Raw genomic sequence first — 21,426 nt, 5'->3', positions numbered from 1 at the left:
CGGGGAAACTACGGAAGGGTGTCGGGGCTTGAAGACCGCGAAGTAGGTCCGGGGCGCGGGGGAGGGGCGATCGAGGAGGACTGCGAGAGCGCGCCCCCCCCCCCCGACGCCAGTGGCAGCACGCATGCGCACGCCGGGCGGGGCGGGGCCGGGCGCGCACGCCGGGCGGAGGCGGTGGGAGGCACGTAGTCGTCCAGGCCCGAGCCAAGCGAGCCGGCTGGGCTGGGCAGGATCTCAGACCCCGTGTTGCAAACCAGACACTTAGACATTGTGATTATAAGTTTTATTATTAAGACCTAGTGAAAAGTATCATTAGTGTTCCAATTTTTTTTTAAGTACATACAAAAGCTGCATAAAAAACGTGGGGTCAGACGACTAAACTTTCCCGACTCAGGGCCAAATTCTGCAAGAGAAGAAAGGGAAGGACGTGAACTGGGGCTGCAGGAAGAGGGTCTGGGATGGGTGGACATCGGGAGGGGGTGCTGGCTCACCTTCTTAAGCCTCCGCTCCCGGGAGGCCTGGGAGTCGGTCTCCGAGTATGGGGGAGGCGCTGGCGGATAGTAAGCCTCTTCTTGCGCTTCCTCCCTGTAAGGTCTCCTCCTCTCCCCTGACCCTTTCTTCTTCAAGGCCTCTTCTAGCAGCCGTCCATCGTATTGGGGGTCCCCGGACCTGGAGCTAACATCCCGAGGGTCCCGGGATCGCTGGTAGCGGGCTCTGGTGTCAGCAGGAGGGCGGTCCCTGGACCTCAAGTCATCATAGTAGTGGGGATCTCGAATGGGCGGCACGTCCCTGGAGTCTGGGTTGTAGAGATCATCGCGGCTGCGGCTTCTGAGGGGTGTGCAGACCCGGCCTCTCCTCCCATTACCCGGGGGAGATGACCTTCCTGATTCAGCAGAGCCGGGGCGTGTGAAGTCATCCAGAGCGTCCACGGAATGAGCTCGGGGCCTGCCTGCCCCCCAGCCGCCCCTTGGACGCTCTGGGAAGGGGTCCTGCTCCCATCTTCTTGGACTCCGGGGAGAGTGGCGATCCCAATCCTCGTCCCGGATAGGAGTGAGGACAGGACCCCTGGAAGGCCGGGATCGCCAGTCGTCCTCATGGAGCGAGGTGACTTCACTCATGGCTGTAAGGAAAGGGGAAGGGGGAGGCCAGCCTACTCACCCATTGGCATGCACAGTAGGGAGCAAGGGTCTATGTGCACGATTTAAGCAAGTATTAAGGACACACTTTCCCCTACCCCCTCAAGGCCCTGGGTCTTCCTCTCACCACGTTCCACACGGCCATTGGGAGGGCCAGGTCGAGAAGGGTCAAAATTGGCTAGCTCCTTCTCCATGTAGTACAGGACTCGCATAGAGTCATCTTGCTGGCTAGCCTGGATCCTGTAACCACTGCGGACTTCTAGGGACAAGAGTGAAGTGATTGATTTGGAAAGTCCCAAACCTCCCCTCTGTACAGGCACAGTCAACCCTGTAGTCATCCATAGGTTCTCACCCGAGTTCCCACTGCTGTCCACGTCACGAAGCAGAGGTACTTGAGAGCTGTGGCCACCAACTAGGGGAGACTGGCTGTTAGCACCTGCCTTCGTGAAGCCAAGCCAAGCACTCCAAGCTCCCATCCATGTTCCCTGGCAGCCCTGGCCCACCCTTGCCCTAGCTGCCCAGCCCTCCCAGAATCCAGGCCTCACCTGAGCTATTCCTGTCAAAGTCTCCAGGGTATCCGTTGTAGGTAGGGCCCATGGGAATCATGGCTGGTGGTGGGGGTGGGGTCTTGGCAGGGGAGAGGTGGGTGTAGATGCTGGGGGCATAGATACTGGGGACACCGGAGGTGGCTGCTTTGCCGGCAGCATACACTAGGAGGGCAAATTGTTAAGAGTCACTTTGGAGCCGGGCGTGGTGGCGCACGCCTTTAATCCCAACACTCGCCTTTAATCCCAACACTAGGAGGCAGAGGTAGGAGGATCTCCGAGAGTTCGAGGCCACCCTGAGACTACATAGTGAATTGCAGGTCAGCCTGAGCCAGAGTGAGACCCTACCTCGGAAAAAAAAAAAAAAAAGAGTCACTTTGTTTGTTTGGAGATAAGGTCTCTGTGCAGCTCAGGATGGCCTTGAACTTTCTATCCTCTTGCCCTCACTAGTGCTGGCATGTTACAGGCATGCCACCACACCCAGTGTTGTTCTGGTCATTGAACACACAGCAGTGGCTAGCCTGTTTTCTCAAAGTACTGCTCTCCTAAAAAAAAAAAAAAAAAACTTATTTTTAACTGAGAGCTTTGCCTCAGTTAGCAGTAATTAGTTTACAGAAATGGAAAGAAACCCCAAAGGATGCAACCTGGTTTGTAGTAACCCACTAAAATGGGCTGGGGTCCAACAATGCATGTGCCTGTCCTAAGGCCACCCTTAAGAGACATGCCACAAACCCATGATCCTTCCAGTTATGTCTGCCTTGGCCTCCTTTGTCCCCCAGGAAGTAGCAGCTCTAGTCACTGATTATAACATGACAAGTCACCTGAGCTAATGAAGGGATTCCTTGTAGGCAGAGCTGAGCACTTGAGAACCAAATCAGGGGTGCAAGAAGCCTCTAAGCCCAAAGAGGCCCAAGGATGAAGTGACTTGCTGAGGGCCTCAAGTACTCTGGGCAAGTAATCTGTGACTGACCTACATTGCCTGCCCTGTTTCTGCTTTTTATCTTGAGACACTTGTGTCACTAGACTGACTAGGCTGGCCTTGAACCTGAGTATTGCTCCCTCAGCCCTGAGCAGCTGGGATTGTACCACCACCACACCTTACTGGGCCCAGTGACTTAGAGGCAGGAACAGCCAGCCACCAGGATCCAGCCTCTAGCTTTAGGGAGGGAGGAAGAAAGGATTTGTCCTTGAGCTGTCAAGCCTGGAATATGTTGGGACTGGGCAGAGTGGGAGTGGACATGCCCAGGAGTTGGAAATACTAGATACTCTGCTACTTGGCAGCAGGCACATTAACTCTTGGGAGCCCCACTACGCCTGCCTCAGAGAGGGTCCACTTGTTGCATGTGTGAGAGAGAGAACCAGAGCCTCCACACAAAGTGTACACTTGTTTACGTGGAGGTGTGTGTCTTAAAATCTGTTCAAATAATGTGGTACTATAAACCTTGATTGATTTCCCACTTGAGGTTTTTGTTTTGTTTTGCTTTGAGACAGGGTCTTATGTAGCCTAGGCTGGCTTTGAACTTGCAACCCTCCTGCTTCTGCCTTCACAGGGCTAGGATTACTGGGGTGTACCGCCATACCTAATTGCAGAGATTTTGTTTTTAAAGAAGTTTTGCTTTCCTGTGAACACTGTCTTAGAATGTTGAGCTCTAGGTTTTGTTTTGCTTTACTTTACCATGGGCGTAAATCGTACACTCAAAAACTCCAGGGCTGGGGGTGTGGCCCAAAGGCAGAATGTTTACCTAGCAAGGCCTCGGGTTCAATTCCCAATACCATAAAAGAAAGAAAAAAACCTCAAAATAAATGAAAAAATGCTGAAGTGGGTGATGACAATGAAAACCAGCAGGGAGGTCGAGAGGCGGTGACAGGTGAGGCACTTACAGGCTTCTGGGCAGCAGCACTTCTCTGGGCAGCAGGGGCACCTGACGTAGCAGCAGCAGGTGTGTGGACAGCACTGACACCAGCAGATGCCCAGGAGGAGGAAGACCAGGAGTCCAGCCAGGCCCACCACAACCACGAAGACCCAGTCTACAGAGAAGGGAGACAGGCCCTGAGCTGGAGGCCTACAGGGGACGGGGATGGGGATGGACAGGGCACCCAGGCTTGCAGGGTCAGTGCAGAACCAGCGCTGGGGCAGAGAGACTATTTGCAAAGCTCTTCGGAGAACTGGCAGCTCTCACTCCATTCTCTAGGCCCGAGGCTGGGGCACCCACACCCGCCCTACGACAATGCAGGCCAGTCATTTTAGTCTGTTCAAGTAGACAAGGCAGTAGGCAAGACCTCAGCTGGCCAGAGTAACAAAGACCACAGCCTCCGGGGGCGGGGGGGGGGGGGAGAGACAGCTGCAGCACAGATGCCCACCCTCAAGAACATAGCAGGTACCAGTCACTCGAGTCTTTGGCCTGTACCCCAGGAACCTCCTCAGCCACTTTAGGCCACCCCCCAAGCCCACAGCCAGGCTACTAGATACAAGATGAGGCGGGGTTAGTGAGGGTCTACAGTGAGCAGTGAGCAGGAGGTCAGGAGGATACCACAGTCCAAGGATCCCAAGAGAAGCCCCACCAGAGACTCCACCCCCCATACCTTCCAAGGGACCCGCCTGAAAACCAGGTAAGAGCTCAGCCACCCCTGAGGTCCTGCCTGGAGGGACAAAAGAGAAATAGAGATTATAGGGGCAATGGCTGGTCCATACTTCCTACTCCTGAACATGCCCAGGTCTAGATCGTCGGTGGCAGGCTTGCCTTGCAGCAGGAGGGGCACTGGTGACCTGGGCCAGTGTCAACAAGCTGCTGCTTCGCTACCCCTGCCCACACACCTACATTCTCTGGCCCCTCCAGGCTTTGGCACCTATGCTGTGGGTTCTGAAAGTTTAACCTCAGCCCAGGCACACTCCATCTTCCCCACCTACACAGATCCTATAACGGGGTTCCAACCCAGGTGACAGGGTCAGTCTTGTCAGGCATAGAAGGCATAGTACCTTAAAGCCCACCAACATTTTTGTTTGAGCTAGATTTCACACTGCAGCCCAGGCAGGTCTTGAACTTACAGCAATCTTCCTGCTTTAGCCTCCCGAATGCTGGGATTACAGCCATGAGCCACCTCTCTGTCTCTCTCTCAAATAAACAAAAAAAATAAAATTAAAGGGCTGGAGAGATGGCTTAAGTGGTTAAGCGCTTGCCTGTTAAGGTCCTTAGGCCTGTGAAGCCTAAGGACCCCGTTTGAGGCTCAATTCCCCAGTACCCATGTAAGCCAGATACACAAGGTGGCGCATACATCTGAAGTTCATTTGCAGTGGCTGGAGGCCCTAGTGGGCCATTCTCCCCACCCCCAGCGCCTCTTTATCTGTCTGTTGCTCTCAAATAAATAAATACATAATTTTTAATTAAATTAAAAAGGGGCTGGAGAGACAGCTTAGTGGTTAAGGCATTTGCCTGCAAAGCCTAAGTACCCAGGTTCCATTCCCCAGTACTCATGTAAGCCAGAGGCATATGGTGGCGCATGCATCTGGAGTTTGTTTGCAGTGGCTAGAGCCCCTGGAGCACCCATTCTCTATCTGCCTCTCTCTCTTGAATAAACAAATTAAAATTTTTTAAAAATATGAGGAAAGCAATTGTAAGGCTGGGGAGATGGCTCAGCAATGAAAGGTGCTTGTTTGCAAAGCCTGCTGGCCTGATACCCACATAAAGACAGACTTATAATAAAGTGGTGCATGGTGTGGATTTCATTTGTAGCAGCAGGAGGCCAAGGTATGCTCATACTCTTTCTCTTAATTAAATAAAAACCATAACGTCGGGACTGGAGATGATTTAGTGGTTAAGCACTTGCCTGTGAAGCCTAAGGACCCCAGTTCTAGGCTCGATTCCCCAGGACCCATGTAAGCCAGATGCACAAGGGGGCACATGCATTTGGAGTTCGTTTGCATTGGCTGGAAGCCCTCGTACGCCCATTCTCTCCTTCCCTCTCTCTCTCTCTCACTCGAAAAACCAAAAAATAAAAATAAATAATATATAAATAAATGTAAACAAGCTGGGAGTGGTGGTGCACACCTTTAATCCCAGCACTCGGGAGGCACAGGTAGGAGTATTGCAGTGAGTTCAAGGCCACTCTGAGACCACATAGTGAATTCCAGGTCAGCCTAGACTAGAGTGAGCCGTTACTTAAAAAAAAAAAGTCATAACCTTGACTTTATAAGAATGAGTTATCTTCATATCATAATTATAAACTATAATTATATTTTTTTAAAAAATTATTTTTATTTATTTGAGAGAGAATTGGTGTACCAGGGCCTGCAGCCACTGCAAACAAACTATAGATGCATGTGCTACCTTGTGCATCTGGCTTACGTGGGTCCTGGAGAATTAAATCTTGGTCCTTTGGCTTTGCAGGCAAGCGCCTTAACCACTAAGCCATCTCTCCAGCCCCAATTATATGTTTTTATGGTGCTGGGAATTGAACAAACCTAAAGCCTCATAAATGCTAAGCATATGTTCTACCACTGAGACACAGCTGAGCCCACAATATGATTTTAATGGACAAAGGTGCCCATGAAGTCAAACGTGCCCATGCCCATTAAAATTATATGTAGTGAGCTGGAGGGATGGCTTAGCGGTTAAGGCATTTGCCTGCAAAGCCAAAGGACCCAGATTCAATTCCCCAGGACCCATGTTAGCCAGATGCACAAGGGGGCACAAGTGTCTGGAGTTCCTTTACAGTGGCTGGAAGCCCTGGCGGCACCTATTCTCTCTCTCTCTCTCCTTCTTTCTCTGTCAAATAAATACAGGACTCCTTACAACATGCTCCCTCCAGACATAAAATGGCCTGGATATCCATGACCTCACAGTACCTGACACTACCTACACAAGACCATCGTAAGAGGAGAAGATCATGACATCAAAATAAAAGAGACTGATTGAGATGGGGAGGGGATATGATGGAGAATGGAATTTCAAAGGGGAAAGTGGGGGGAGGGAGGGTATTACCATGGGATTTTTTTATAATCATAAAAAATGTTAATAAAAATTGAGAAAAAGATATATATATATATATATATAAAGATGTTTAGAAGGTGGCTTTTGTTATAGTGAAACTTTTAAGACGTTTCATCTGTGTCATGATGCATGCTTGTCATCTTAACATTAGGGAGAGAACAAAAGGCGGGTGGCAGAAGACTCACTTCAGGGCCAGCCTGGCTCTTAAAAAACTGCCGAGATCCTCAGTGAGGATTCACAAGTCCTGGGAAGAAATTCTGACCGCCACAGATGGCGAATACATTTCGCTAGGTGGTGCGAGCCCCCCGGAACACACAGGTGAGCTCATTTACACACGAGGCTGGTGAGTGCGGCTGCGTGTTCTCTCACCTTTGGCACCTGTCATACTATGGGATGGCTCATGGCAGCAACAGGCCCACAGCGGTCCCTCCACAGGGCGCAGAGGCCACCCAGGAAGACAGACTGCTGCCACCACACCCTGTCACTCAAAACTTCTATACTCTGTGTAAGCCACACACAGAGCATCACCCTAACAGAAGACAAGATTCCTGTGTTTGGGCTAGGGACTTGGGGTGAACTGTAGCCCTGGGGATGTGGCAGAAGGTGGATCCCATCTCCATTATATAGTTAGTCCTCCATATCCAGAACAGATAGAAAATACTTTTTTAAAAGATGCATTTTTGGAGGCTGGAGAGATGGCTCAGCGGTTAAGAGCACCTGCTTTCAAGGCCTGATAGCCTGGGTTCAATTCCCAAGTACCTATGTAAAGCCACAGGCACAGAGTGGTGCATGCATCTGGAGTTTGGCTGTGGTGGAAAGAGGCCTGGAGCGTCCATTTTCCTCTCTCTCTTTTGCAAATTAAAAAAAAAAAAAATTAAATGTATTCGTTTGGTGTTTTTTTTTTGTTTGTTTTTTGTTTTTTTAGCAAGAATCTGCATAGCCCTAGCTAGTATAGAAGTCTCCATCTTCCTGCCTTAGCCTGCTAGTACTGACTGCTGGGGTTGCAGGTATACACTACCAAACTGTAGGGGAAATGCTTGCCTATCAAACACTTTTTCCCTTGCTGAACAGCTACTTACACTGTAAACTACATTACATGCTATCAGATATTATGAGTAAGCCAGAGAGGCAAAAGGATAGACGTTCTGTGTGAATATGCCACCACTTCATTATATAAGGGACTTGAGCATCCTGCTAGCTTAACACACAAGCGGGTGCCTGGAGCCTTGTCCCATAAATACTGAGACATGACTGCATGTGCTCACTGCCAATCAACTCTGATCATGTCTATTAAAAAAAAAAAAGACCATCTAGAAGTAGAACCCCCAATTCTGTCCACTGATTCTGGATGAGCTGAAATGCCATAGGGGGAGAGGCCCCACCTGGGGTACAGGGCATAGAAAAGCCCAAGTGACTGGCAGTGCCATAGGGGGAGAGGCCCCAGCTGGGGTACAGGGCATAGAGAAACCAAGTGACTGGCAGTGTTGCATGCACAAAGCAGGTGACAGAGCCTGGCGGTGAGCTGAGGACATAGGGTGGGTACACAGGGGTGAAAAGAAGAAGGGCTGTTCTTGCTACCTGCTGCCAGAGCTCTTGAGACCCAGCCCCACTTACCAAGGACGATGAGCTCGGCATAGGCTTCATTGTTCCCTTGGAGGTCCTGGGCGGAGACCACAGAGCAGTAGTACACTCCACTGTCCCCCCATGCCGTCTGCTCAAAGGTTAGGTCAGCATCTGAGGGTAGAGGTCACAGCCGTTTTCTTTTTCCCAGTTTGATTTAATTTTTATTTTATTTTTTTTAATTTTGGGGGGTGAAATTGGCACACACCAGGGCTTCAGCCATTGCAGTCAAACGCCAGACGCTTGCGCCACCTAGTGGGCATGTGCAACCTTGCGCTTGCCTCACCCTTCCGCAGCTGGCTTACACGGGAGCTACAGTTGATTGAACATGGGTCCTTAGGCTTCGCAGGCAAGTGCCTTAATTGCAAAGCCATCTCTCCAGCCCTCAAGTTGAATTTTTTTTAACACTGCCTTGCTATGTAGCCAGGCTGGCCTCAAACTCTTGGCAATACCCCTGGCTCTGACTCCTGAGTACTGGGATCACAGGCATGCACCACAGTGAAATCATCCTTCCAAGTACTCTACACGCACTGCTGTGAACAACGAACATGGGTTATTTTAAAAAGTCCTGAGCGCCAGTCATAGTAGCCTAGGCCTGTAATACTAGTACTCACTCAGGAGGCTAGAGCAGGAGGGTCAAGTTGAAGGCCAGCCTGAACCACATAGTAAAACCCCATCTCAAAAAAACAAAAAACCCAAGAGCCAGGCGTGGTGGTGCACGCCTTTAATCTCAGCACTCGGGAGGCAGAGGTAGGAGGATCGCCATGAGTTCGAGGCCACCGTGAGACTACATAGTGAATTCCAGGTCAGCCTGGGCCAGAGTGAGAAAAGAAAAAAAACAAAAAAACAGGCACAGGATACATACGAGGCCCTGGGTACACTGCTGAAACATGGGGGTATGCTGGAAGGTAGGCTACATGATCTTTGTGGTTTTCTAGGTAAGACATCCCATAGAGACATGACCTAATTTCACCAAAGGTGGGGACAGCCTAACTCCAGGACAGCACTTTCAACCTAGAAGCATCCTGCCTATGGCCTGTCACAGCCAAGACCTGATCTCCCCAGTCGAGTGTGTGTGTGTGTGTGTGTGTGTGTGTGTGTCAGAACTAACTAGGCCAGATCCCAGATAAGAGATGCTGCAATGGGTGTGTCAGATGTGTGGGAGAGCCTGACTCTCCCAGTTCCAAGCCCACCTCCTCCCTGTCAGTCCCCACATTCCAGGTCAGTCCCAGGGCTTCAGGACGCTCCGGTCAGAAGCAGCCCCAGGCAAGGAGTCTGCCTATTAGGCCACTAATGAAAGTCTTTTAGCACATCCGGTTTCCTCTTTACTCTTCAGGCTCTAATTAGTTACTTCCCTTCAGCAGTCCATCAGGGTGGGACAGGGCAGCCCTTGCTTGGTGACTCTGTCTTAGAGGTAGTTATCCATCCCAACCAGGAAAGCCCCACAGCATCATGGCTACTTCTCAGCCAATAGGGTCCCCAATGACCAGCCTGCCACTAGTCCCCACAGACTGGGACAGATTGTCCTCCCACATGACAACAGCCACTAAGGACTGAGGCAAGGGGAAGGATGTGAAAGCTCTTGCTCAGAAGCCAGGCCTCCTAAACACAGGACCCTTCCCCTTACAATGTCTGTCTGTGTCATGCTAACCACCTCCCCACAGGGCTGTGAGGCCCTTGACAAGTGCTCACCCCCAACAGGCCCCCTTCCCTCACTGGGCTCCTGCCAGGCTGGCACCCATGCCTGTCCCAAGCACTCTGTGCTGCACTGGGATGTGCCTTCCCCTGGCTCCTGCAATCCTTCCTCCACACCACTCTGTCCAAACTGGTTCCTTCCCCATACTGGAGCCCTGGCCTGGAAGTGTTCCCTGGCCATGCGAATTCACATGGCTCTCTTCCCCACTGCTAAGGTTTTGCTCAGGTGCTGATGCCCACCTGTGCCTCCGTGACAGAATGGCAGAAAAATGCGACTCTCCAATCGGCCAGGTGTGGTGACGCACACCTCTGATCCCAATGCTTAGGTGGCAGAAGTAGGAGGATCACAGTGAATCTGAGGCCAGCCTGAGACTACATAGTGAATCCCAGGTCCGCCTGGGTTAGAGCAAGATCCTACCTAAAAAAACCATTCAAAGGGCTAGAGAGATGGCTTAGCAGTCATGGTGCTTGCCTGAAAAGCCAAAGGACCCAGGTTCTATCCCCCAGGACCCACATAAGGCAAATGTACAAGGTGATGCATACATCTGAAGTTTGTGGTGTACCCATTCTCTGTCTCTCTCTCAAGTAAATAAAGTAAAAAAGAGCAAAACAGCTGAGTGCTGCACTAATGCAGTTATAAGGCCCAAAGATGAAACCATCTGAGAACCTCTGCTGTGGTAAATTTGCCTTCTAGAGTTTGGGGAGACAAAAACCTCCACCATATTGTGTATCAGATGGTGATAAGCAGTGTGGAGCAAATGAACTGGGGAAGGGTGACAGAAAGTACCAGGCGTGGTGCAAGTTGTGGCTGTGCAGCTCTGGGAAGGCCTCTGAAGGTGACCTTCAGAATAGATGACCTTCAGAATAGACAGAACTGCCTCCCCTCCCTGGTCACTGAGCCATTATAACTTAACTCTTACTACACGCTGGGCCCTCTGAAGAATTCTAGAAACTCTTAGACTTAATCCTGCTGGGATCCATCCTCAATGCTCAGCTTTGCTGCAAAGCCTTCTGTCTGGGGATACATCTGCGGGTGCTATGAATTGGAGCACCCATGGTTACTGCTCTTGGAGCTACCACGCAGGGTTCTTTCATCCATGGGACCAGGAGCACGACGCGGGTCAAAGGGAGACCACTGGCTGCGATGTTCAAGTCTCACCTGGTCTCACTGCCCATGGACCTAAGACCTAAGGCTACTACTGGGCTGTAAATGACTCTTACCACACCACACCCTCCCCTAACTCCAGCCTTTAAGAGCAGTTCTCTCTCAAAGTCGGCGTGAGCAGGAACCTCTTGCTATGGGAAACAATTATATAGGCCAGATGCTGGAACCTGGGGTCTCCAAGGCCATATCTGAACATTGATGTTTTATTTGGCTTGAATGATGTTTTCAGAACCCACAAAAAATAAGGCTTTCCGGCTTCTTTTGATCAATCCTGAGGCCTGGGCCCACCTTCTTCCTGCAGGGGCACACCCTGTTCCTGATCCCTGCTGGCCCTAAGATCATAGGGACTGGGTACTTTTTAAAAATATATTATTTATTTATTTATTTGACAGAAAAAGGCAGACAGAGAGGAGAATGGGCACACCAGCGGCTCTAGCCAACTGCAAACAAACTCCAGACACATGTGCCACTTTGTGCATGGGGCTTTACATGGTGGGTATTGGGGAATCGAACCTGGATCCTTACGCATTAAAGGCAAGCACCTTAACCACTGAGCAATCTCTCCAGCCCAGAATACTAATTTAATTGTGTTAGGTGTGAGGACAAGCTGAGCTTCTGAGGACTGTGCCCCATTCCTTACACATGGCAGAGGAGACCCCCATGATTTCAGAAGTAATCAAGACTGTTTAGTGCTGTTTAGAATAGGGGGGACATGGCCCCAAGCAGTCTGAGGTAAAAATAAGACCTCCATTATAGCACCCCACATCCCTCAAGGCAAGGATCCAATGGAGGCAGGGGCCACCCTGAGTGGAGACACTCGGTTTCCCCAGGTCACTTCATTCACTCTGAGGAAAGAAAGCACTCTACACTAAGCCACACACCCCGCAGTCTTCTTAACTTTGCTTTTTTTTTTTCTTTTCATTTTTTCTAGGTAGGGTCTGTCTCACTTTAGCCCAGGCTGATCTGAATCTCACTCTGTAGTCCCAGGCTGGCCTCAGACTCACAGTGTTCTTCCTAACTCTTCCTCCTAAGTCCGTGATTCAAGGTATGTGCACCACACCTGGCTCTTCTTTTACTTTTTTGAGACAGTGTCTCAGTAAGTGGCTCAGGCTGGCCTTGAACTTGCCATCCTCTGACGTCATCCTGATTAGCTGGGGTGGAGGGCTGCAGTACTTTCACTCTTAAGACCAGCCTCTTGGTGACCTTGGGCATACCCAAACTGAAGCTGATGGGGAAGGAAGCTCCCATGGTTCCCAGGAATCCTGAAAGGACAGGCCCAAGGGACGTATCAAATGCAGCTCGGATCAAAGGAGACCCAGTCATCAAGGAATCTGGGCCACAAAGCTCCTCCTCTGAGGGCTGGAGAAATGGCTTAGCAGTTAAGGTCCTTGCCTACAAAGCCAAAGGATCCCTGTTCCATTCCCCAGGACCCATGTAAGCCAGATGTGCAAGGTGTGCATGCATCTGGAGTTCATTTGTACTGGCTGGAAGCCCTGGCACACCCATTCTCTCTCTTTCTGCCTCTTTCCCTCTCTCAAATAAATAAGTAAAAATAAAATACATGAGTTGGGCATGGAGGCACACGCCTTTAATCCCAGCACTCTGGAGATAGGAGGACTGCCGTGAGTTCGAGGCCACCCTGAGACTATATAGTGAATTCCAGCCTGAGCTACAAGACCTTCTCAAAAACAAACAAAAAATAAAATAAAATATGTGGAAAAAAGCCCCCCCCTTCTGATTTGCACATAATTGAACTTGGATCCAGCCACCTGGATTTATATTTGGGGTGTTCTGACCTCAGTGTGATCCCTTAAGAAGTCCTCTCCCCACCCAAACTCAAAGTTAACAGGGAGTGTGTTCTATGACCCTATCTTGGGGTCTGCAAAGGGGAATCCCCATCCATCCTTAGCAATGCCCAGAATTAAAACTAATCGTTTGGATTGGAGGGCTGGTTAAGCAGTTAAAGCACTTACCTGCAAAGCCTAAGGACCCAGGTTCAATTCCCCAGGACCCACATATACCAGATACACAAAGTGGCTCATGCATCTGGAGTTTGTTTGCAGTGGCTGAAGGCCCAGTTGCGCCCATTCTCTCCATCTGCCTCTTTTTCTCTCCAATAAATAAGTAAATAAACAAAACCAATCCTGTAAGCTAGCCTTCGCCCCGCCCCACTGTTGTCCCTGCCGTCCCTCCTCTCTGGCCCCTGAATTCTGTTTTGTTTTGTTTTCACTTGTGCCCATGTGGTACCCCATGCAGCAGCTGGAGTGGAATGTCAGGGGTCCTGCTCTATTATTTTTACTTGAGCTGGAGTCTCTTACTGATCTCTTACAGAGAACTCTGGCAATGCTCCACCCAGGACTAGAGCGTGGCCACACCCAGTTGTTTATGTGGATGAGGAGGGGGTTTTGAGTAGGTTTCCTCAGGCCCTCATGTTTGCACAAGAAGTGCTCTTAATGGCTGAGCCATCTCTTCAGCCTGCACCTGGAGCTTTGAGGGCCCCGGCACCACCCTCAAGTCACACTGGTGGTAAGAAAACAGGTCCAAGCAATTCCATACAGAACACCACCCAGTGCTATTTTCTCTGTAGCTTGTAGGTAGTACTAGCTGAACTCTAACTTTGGGGAGGTCATTTTTGGGGAAAGGGGGAATAGGACACTCTATTCCCAGTGCCTACAACGGTACCTGGGATGTAGAAGATGCCCGAAAAACATCAAGGGAATGGCTGGGCATGTAACTCTATGGTAGCGCTCTTGCTTGGCATGTGCTAGGCCCTTGGTTCCATCCCCAGAACATATCCACCACAGCACCGAAGAATGAGTGAAAGGCCTCCCATAGTCCTGTGCTTAATCCTGATAGACATCAGCTATCGGGAGGCAGCAATATGATTAGGAACAGGTCTGTGCTAGGTTTGAATCCTTACCACCTGTGAGTCTTAAACAAGTGACTTACCTAACCACTTTACCCCTTAGTTTGGTGTTAAGTTCTTGGAGACCACTCAGTGTGATAATGTGGGCATTCCTATAAATCATAGACTTCCATTTGCCCCTTGGATTTGGGCATGCCACCTCCTCTATGGGCCCTCTGCTAACCCCCCTAGGCAAACAAGGGGCCAGACCAAAAGGACTAAGTTGGAAACCAACTATGTGAGCCTCTGCAGGACTCTGAGAAATACAGCAGAATAAACTGACTCAATCACTCAACAATTTATGTAAGTTTAGTAAGCCCAGATCAGAGCAGGGCTGACAGGAGGTCTTTCATAAAAGTGTTACATCTTTAAATCTGTTTTGGAGACAAGTGTTTCCATTTGTAGCCCAGACTGGCCTTGAACTTGAGTTCCTCCTGCTTTGGCCTCCTGAGTACTGGGATTACAGAATGTCTACCACCACACCAGCCTTAAATTTCATATATTGCTGCTATTATTAGTGTTACGGAAGGAACCAATCCTCTTTAAGCCCGTCTCCACTCTATTCTCAGCAACACCAAAATCCAGGGGCAGTGATTTGATGGTATTGTTTATGGTTGTGTTCCTGGGGCCTAGAACAAAACTGGAGTGGGGCAGGTGCTCAATAAATCCGTGTTGTAAGCTAAAACAACAACATAAAAAAATATGTCTGCATGTATGTATATCATACAGACTGATGGAAGATTCCCTCCTCAGTCAATTCAGACACCTATGCTCAAGAGCTCTCAGCCCAGCCCCCAGGCAGACCAGCCTCCTCCACCACCGCACCCCACCTACTTCCTGTGATGGTGATCCTCCGGCCCTGGTAGTGGTCTCCCAGGGTCACGGCATTGCCCTGCTTGGTGGCAACCACCCTGACAGTGCGCACACTGTCCTGGCACTCCACATAGGGATTGTAGCCAGGGTTGCCAGCCGCAAGCTGGGCATTGATCTGGTTGTCCATGCTATTTGGGGAGAAGGCATCGGCGATGCGGTCCCGGCAGAAAGATTTGTACTTCCAGATCACGATGGGCGCTGTAAGGGTGTTGGTCATCTGATAGGAGCAGGGCAACGTCACCGGCTGGAATAGGATCACTACGTGGTAGGGGTCAGACACAGTCACCTGGATGGCGCTGGCAGGAACTGAGGACAAGAGAAGAGTCAGCAAGGACCGCTGTGAGCACGGGGAAGTGCTTCAACGGGATGAGCGCGTCCCCGGCTTGACACAGTGCTTGTAGAGAACCCGGTACCGGCCATTGTTCTTTAATCCCCAAGACGGGTGAGGTCGATTGGATAATCGTACCCATTTTATACGCCCATGGGGCTGAAAAGTGGCAGCCACGAGGTTACAGGGGCAAGATTCCTGGAATGCTTTGTCCGGCTCAACTCCCCTCTTCCTTTTGCAGTTCGTTCCCTGAGAGCAAGCCCGCTTCCTCACAGAATGCCTGGGAGCCCCACGACTCCATCTCAACCTCCCGCGTCCTGCTACCCAGGGCCCACTCAGATGCACAGCCACATGTGCGTGCTGAAAAACAGAGCCCCCAGGCCCCGACGGCAGCCCGGGTGGACGTCGGCCAGTGGAAGACTGTTTGCAGTCCAAAAGTCCACCCTATGATCTCTTACACAGACACTTCGGAGCCCGTGTGGGGTGGGTGGGGTGGTGAACCCCAATCCCACACCTACTCCGAGCCTGGGCACTGTTTCTTGGTCTTTTCCCCTTGGAAACTTCTGATCCGCCCTCGAATACCCTCTCCCCGTCACCCCCAATATTCAGAGATCTCTAGGTTTGCCTAAGACCCCGCAGTGCCAGCCTTTCCCGCGGTCGGGCAATCCTCTCTCCTGCCCCACAAAGGGTCCCTCTTTCTTCGGGCCACTCCTAGGATCGGGATCCCGCGGAGTTTCACTTCCTGTTATCTCCCAACCAGGGCAGAGGGAAGGGTTGGGCGAGACGGAAGAGTGATTCCCCTCACTCTGGATCGTTATGGGGGAGGTCTCCCTTCGAGCTCCGCCGATCTGAAAGCCTTTCGGGTCTGCGCCTCAGCACCAACCACCCCCTAGAACCTCCGCTTTTGGAGCTTTCTGGGCTGCGGAGGGCCGCATCCATCCACCTCCCGCTGATCCGGGGCTCCCACTCCGTACCTGGACAGCAGGTGATGAGGAAAAGCCCCAGGAAGACGAGCGCCGCCGGGCGCGGGTGGGAGCCGGGCCCCGGGGAAGGCACGAGGGCCCCCCGCGACATTGCCGCCGCCTGGGCGCCTCGGGGCTCGCGCGTCCCGGCCGAGCGCCTGGAGAGCTGGGGGCACGGCTAGCACTGGGGCGCAGGGGTGCGCGCCCTTCCCCCTCGCCGCTTCCTCTCTGGGCCCCTAATCCAGGTCCATTTTAGCGCACTCCAGGAGCGCTCACCGACCGAAAGAACTTGGGCGAGGCCAGGCGCGAACTTTCGTCTTTTCCGCGGACAATTTGCTTGGCCCAGTGTGGCTCTGCCCGGTCACTCCAGCACCCCCTGCGCGCTCCTGGGAATGGATCGACCCAGGTACACAAGGGTGGGAGCCTCAGAGACGGGCTTGGGGGTTGGGGAGGTGGGCGGTGGGGGAGGGGCTTCTCGGCTTCCCTCCCCGGAAGTGGGCTGACTCAGGTGCGTTCCTGCCCCCGGGGCCTGAACCAAGTGACCAGACGGCCGGGAGGAGCGCCCGGGGCACCGGGCCAGTCCAGCAGCCTCCAGCTCCGGCCAAGCCGTTGGGAACCGAGATCCGCAAGAGCAGAGACCCGCCGAGGGTGATTCACCTGCCGAGGATGGGCGGGCCCTGCGCGCACCTGTTGGCTCCAGGTCCACACCCCTGTCCCGGGCCGCGATGGACCCGCCTAGGTGCATCCTGCTGGGAGGGGCAAGTCTCCGCCTGGTCCCGGCTGGCAAAGGGCGAGTGGTGACGCCTGTCCTACCCCTTCTCTGCTTCTCCATCCTTGGTGGAGGAAGTCGCTGTGAGCATCCCGCGCCCCCGCCACCCCCAGCGAGATGAAGAATCAATGAAGTCCCCCCGCATCCCCCAGAAGGGACCTTCTGACCTCTCCTCCCAGGGACAACCGTGAGACCTCAGTTCCTGAACAAGTTGCAATTCTCCTTGAGAAGTTTTTGCATCCTCCCCCTTGCCCTGAACCCGTGATTCAGCCCCCCTTCCCCCGGGAATCCTTCGCCCCAGGCCAGACCTCCGGAAGTGCTGATGGTTAAAGGGTCTGGGGAAGACGTGAGGCTGGAGACCGTCGCCAGGCAGTGGCCTAAGGTCACCTGTCCCTCAGACCCGGGCACCGCGCGGCTCTCTGCGGGACGCTGCTGCCCCCCGGTGGCGTCGCAGGGTAGAGCACACCGGAGAGTCCTCCAGCCACATTGTGATCAGGTCCCGGATTCTGCTGACATCACCTTGGACTCAGGCTCCTTCAACTTCAGCTGTAACACTCCTAGGCTAGCCCCAAGAACACTAACCCAAATTGTCACCAATCATTTAGAACACATCAGTTTATGGGGGCCCTCTGATTCAAACCACCACAGGCCTAAGTGGTGATGGTTACAGTGTGTCTGGGGAGATGGCTCAGTGGATGGTTACAGGACAGACAGCTCTACTCCGGCCAGAGATCTCTGCTTCCCACATGATGTCCCAACCCCCTCTGCCATGCCTTTCTCACTGTGGTGATTGTATCCCCTTTTTTATTTTTTGGGCTTAAAAAATATTTTTATTTGGCTACAGCCAGTTTCCCCATGCCAGTGTTTGACACACACTCTTGTTCCTGTTGTCCACTTATGTGGGCCAGGGGGGTGATGCCCACCCTCTGCTCATGCCATCGTTTTCCCTGCCATCGTGGAACTTCCCCTCGAGCCTGTAAGCCAAAATAAACTTCTTTTTCCCACAAGCTTTTAAAGTTATTTCCTGTAATTTATTTTCAGTACATAATTAAAATTTTCTTGTATATATAAATTCAAAAAATATTTTATTTATTTATTACAGAGGGAGGAGAGAGAATGGGTGCATCAGAACCTCTAGCCACTACAGACAAACTCCAGACACATGTGCCACCGTGTGCATCTGGCTTACCGTGGGTACTAGGGAGTCAAATCTGGGTCCTTAGGCTTCGCAGGCAAGCACCTTAACCACTAAGCCATCTCTCCAGCTCCTTCACTCTTTCTTTTTTTCTTTTTGATATTTATTTGCAAGCTGAGAGGGATACAGAAAAGAGAGATACAAAAAAGAGAAACAGGGCTGGAGAGATGGCTTAGCGGTTAAGTGCTTGCCTGTGAAGCCTAAGGACCCTGGTTCAAGGCTCGATTCCCCAGGACCCACGTTAGCCAGATGCATAAGGGGCGCACGCATCTGGAGTTCCTTTACAGTGGCTGGAGGCCCTGGCGCGCCCATTCTCTCTCTCTCTCTCCACCTCTTTCTCTGTCTGTCGCTTTCAAATAAATAAATAAAAATAAACCAAAAAAATTTTTAAAAAAAAAAAAAAAAGAGAAACAATGGGCATGCCAGGACCTCCATCCACTGCAAAGGAACTCCAGATGTATGCACCACTTGGTGCATCTGGCTTTCCATGGATAGGGAATCGACCCCCGGTTGTTAGACTTTGCAGGCAAGCATCTTAACCACTAAGCCATCTCTCCAGCCCTGTATCCCATTTTAAAAAATATTTATTTGAGAGACAGAGAGAGACTGAGATAATATTGGTACACTAGAGTCTTTTGCCACTGCAAACTGCAGACACGTGCACCACTTTGTGCATCTGACTTTACATGGGTACTGGGTAATTGAACTCAGGCCTGCAGGCTTTGCAAGCAAGCACATTTAACCACTGAGCCATCTCCCCAGACACACTGTATCCTTTTAAACTGTGGGCTAAGATCACTCTTTCCCCCTTGTTTCTGTCAGGCATTTGATTACAGTAATGAGAAGAATCATTTAAAATAGAGATGGACCAAGACAAAACCAAGACCCTTCTACCAGCATGTCAGAACACTGACCAGGCCAAAACACTGTCCAAAACAACCAACACCCGCTCTGCCAGAATAGGATTCGCCCCCCCCCTTTTTTTAACCAATTGCAGACTTGGCTCTATTCTCAGCATTTGTCACGCTTTCAGATAGTACCCAGTCCAGAGCCACTCTCCACTTCCTTGAACCGCTCTGCAAACCTACTAACAAAGGCCAGATTTTTTTGTTTTGTTTTTGTTTGTTCGAGGTAGGGTGTCACTGTAGACCAGGCTGACCTGGAATGGCAGGATAGAAATTTGGACTCAGGACTTTATATTTATTTTATTTTAGAGAGAGTAAAAGAAGGAGAGAGAATTGGTACACCAGGGCCTCAGCCACTGCAATCGAACTCCGGATGCTTGTGCCACCTAGTGGGCATGTGCAACCTTGTGCTTGCCTCACCTTTGTGCATCTGTCCTACATGGGATCTGAAGAGTAGAACATGGGTCCTTAGGCCTTAACTGGTAAGCCATCTCTCCAGCCCTGAATTCAGGACTTTTGGGTTTGAGAATCTAAGCAGAAACATCTACATGCATAAATGTAAGAGGACACCTACATGCATGGTGCACATGTTTATACCCTCAAAACTTACCAGATGCATGGAACATACACAAGAAGACGTGTTTGCATATGGAGTAGTCATTAGCTGATCATGACTACAAGCACAGCCAGCACGCAGGGTGGTGCGGACACATATGTAACGCGTCATCACAGGGGGAAAGCAGTCCCAGTTCTTGTCTCTGTGCCTCAATTTCCCTGTGTGTAAATGGAACAAGGAGTTACAGTGACAGTGAATTAGAGCTACATGCGAAAGGGTTAGATATAGTAAGGTAATTGATTAGATGTTGTTATGATCTTAGGTAGGTAGGTGACTTTTCAGCTTTGAATTTTTGTTATTTATTTATTTACTCTTTGAGACAGGATGGTCTTATACTGTAGCCCAGACTGGCCTTAATCATTACAGCAATCCTCCTGCCTCAACCTCCTGAGTGCTGGGATTACAGGTATGAGCCACGATGCCTGGCTGAATATGCTTATTCCCTGGGAATAATCTGGTAGGTTGGTGATCTGAGCATTTAGTAAGAAGTGTTGTTCCTGAGGAGTTTGCACAGTATCTGGAGGGTCTTGATAAGTCTTGGCCATATTTGTTATTTAGTCAGCATGTATTAACTGCCAGGTCTTTATCCAGCATTTCATTCAGGCTTGTCTGGTGGTGCTGGGGATCAATCCAGGACCACACTTGTGCCAAGCAAGTGCTTTATTACTGAGGTGTATCCTCAGCCAGCCCTCTTGTTTAGGATTAAAAAATTTTTGAGGGGGCTGAAGAGATGGCGTAGAAGTTAAGGTGCATGCCTGCAAAGCCCAAGGACCCAGGCTTGATTCTCCAGGTCCCACGTAAATCAGATGGCACATGCATCTGGAGTTCGTTTGCAGTGGCTAGAAGCCCTGGTGTAACCATTCTCTCTCTCGCTTTCTCCCTGTCTCTAATAAATAAATAAATAATTTTTGTCTGAAGTTCAAGTGTAACAGAAGACCATTTTTTTTTTTTTGTTTGTTTAGTTTCTGAGATAGGGTCCCATGAAGCCTAGGCTGGCCTCAAATTTACTACATAGCTAAAGATGACCTGGAACTCATGAACCTTCCACCTCAGCCTCCCATGTTGGGATTATCCATGAGACTCTGTTTCAATCAACCAAAAAAATTTTTTAATATAGACAAAGCAACAAATAAAATTATATCCTAAGAGCCAGGTGTGGTGGCACACACCTTTAATCCCAGCACTCAGGAGGTAGAGGTAGGAGCATCGCCATGAGCTCAAAGCTACCCTGAGACTACATAGTGAATTGCAGGGCAGCCTGGGCTAGAGTGAGACCTTACTTCAAAAAACAAAAAATTACATCCCAGGTGACATGACCAAGGTACTGAATGGGAACTGCCAAGTTAACGCAGATTCTCAAATCTGCCATATTGTCACATGCCCAGTACATATAGTGCACACATCTAGACGTGTCGTTTCTTTCTCTCTCTTCCTCTCTCTCTCCCTCTTTCTCTTATTTATTTATTTATTTATTTATTTTATTTGTGAAGAGAGAGAAAAAGAAATATAGGCACAGCAGAATAAATTCCAGACATATGTGCCACTTTGTGTATCTAGCTTTACGTGGGCACTGGGGAATCAAGCTTGGGCTATCAGGCTTTGTAAGAAAGCTCTTTTAGCTGCGTGTGGTGGTGCATGCCTTTAATCTCAGCATTTGGGAGGCAGAGATAGGAGGATCGCTGAGAGTTCGAGGCCACCCTGAGACTAATTAATTAGTTAATTAG

The 21,426-nt window shown here is 50.5% G+C and overlaps 1 protein-coding gene and 1 long non-coding RNA gene across 5 annotated transcripts; one reads left to right on the top strand and one right to left on the bottom strand.

The window, feature by feature from the left end:
* Positions 1-268: 268 nt before the first annotated feature.
* Lsr (lipolysis stimulated lipoprotein receptor) lies at positions 269-16,682 on the bottom strand. 4 transcript variants are annotated; one of them, XM_045155224.1, is made up of 10 exons: positions 16,230-16,682; positions 14,889-15,233; positions 8,284-8,403; positions 4,265-4,321; positions 3,563-3,709; positions 1,682-1,846; positions 1,489-1,548; positions 1,264-1,392; positions 492-1,120; positions 269-403 (listed from the first exon to the last, which is right to left on the bottom strand). In XM_045155224.1, the coding sequence occupies exons 1-10, from the start codon at positions 16,327-16,329 to the stop codon at positions 368-370; spliced, it is 1,788 nt and encodes a 595-aa protein (XP_045011159.1). In that variant the 5' UTR covers positions 16,330-16,682; the 3' UTR covers positions 269-367. The 4 variants fall into 4 exon arrangements, with proteins under 4 accessions (XP_045011159.1, XP_045011157.1, XP_045011161.1 ...); XM_045155222.1 differs by having other exon boundaries at positions 1,264-1,395; positions 16,230-16,681; XM_045155226.1 differs by lacking the exon at positions 4,265-4,321 and having other exon boundaries at positions 16,230-16,681.
* On the top strand, positions 16,049-17,903 carry LOC123462236. Its single transcript, XR_006638167.1, has 3 exons — positions 16,049-16,240; positions 16,474-16,623; positions 16,757-17,903. It is a non-coding gene; the product is annotated as an uncharacterized LOC123462236 (long non-coding RNA).
* Positions 17,904-21,426: the final 3,523 nt, after the last annotated feature.

The sequence above is a fragment of the Jaculus jaculus genome, chromosome 7 (assembly GCF_020740685.1).
Source record: "Jaculus jaculus isolate mJacJac1 chromosome 7, mJacJac1.mat.Y.cur, whole genome shotgun sequence".
Lineage (NCBI taxonomy): Eukaryota > Metazoa > Chordata > Mammalia > Rodentia > Dipodidae > Jaculus > Jaculus jaculus.
Note: the sequence above shows the minus strand (reverse complement) of the source record. Positions and strands in the feature narration are given on the sequence as shown.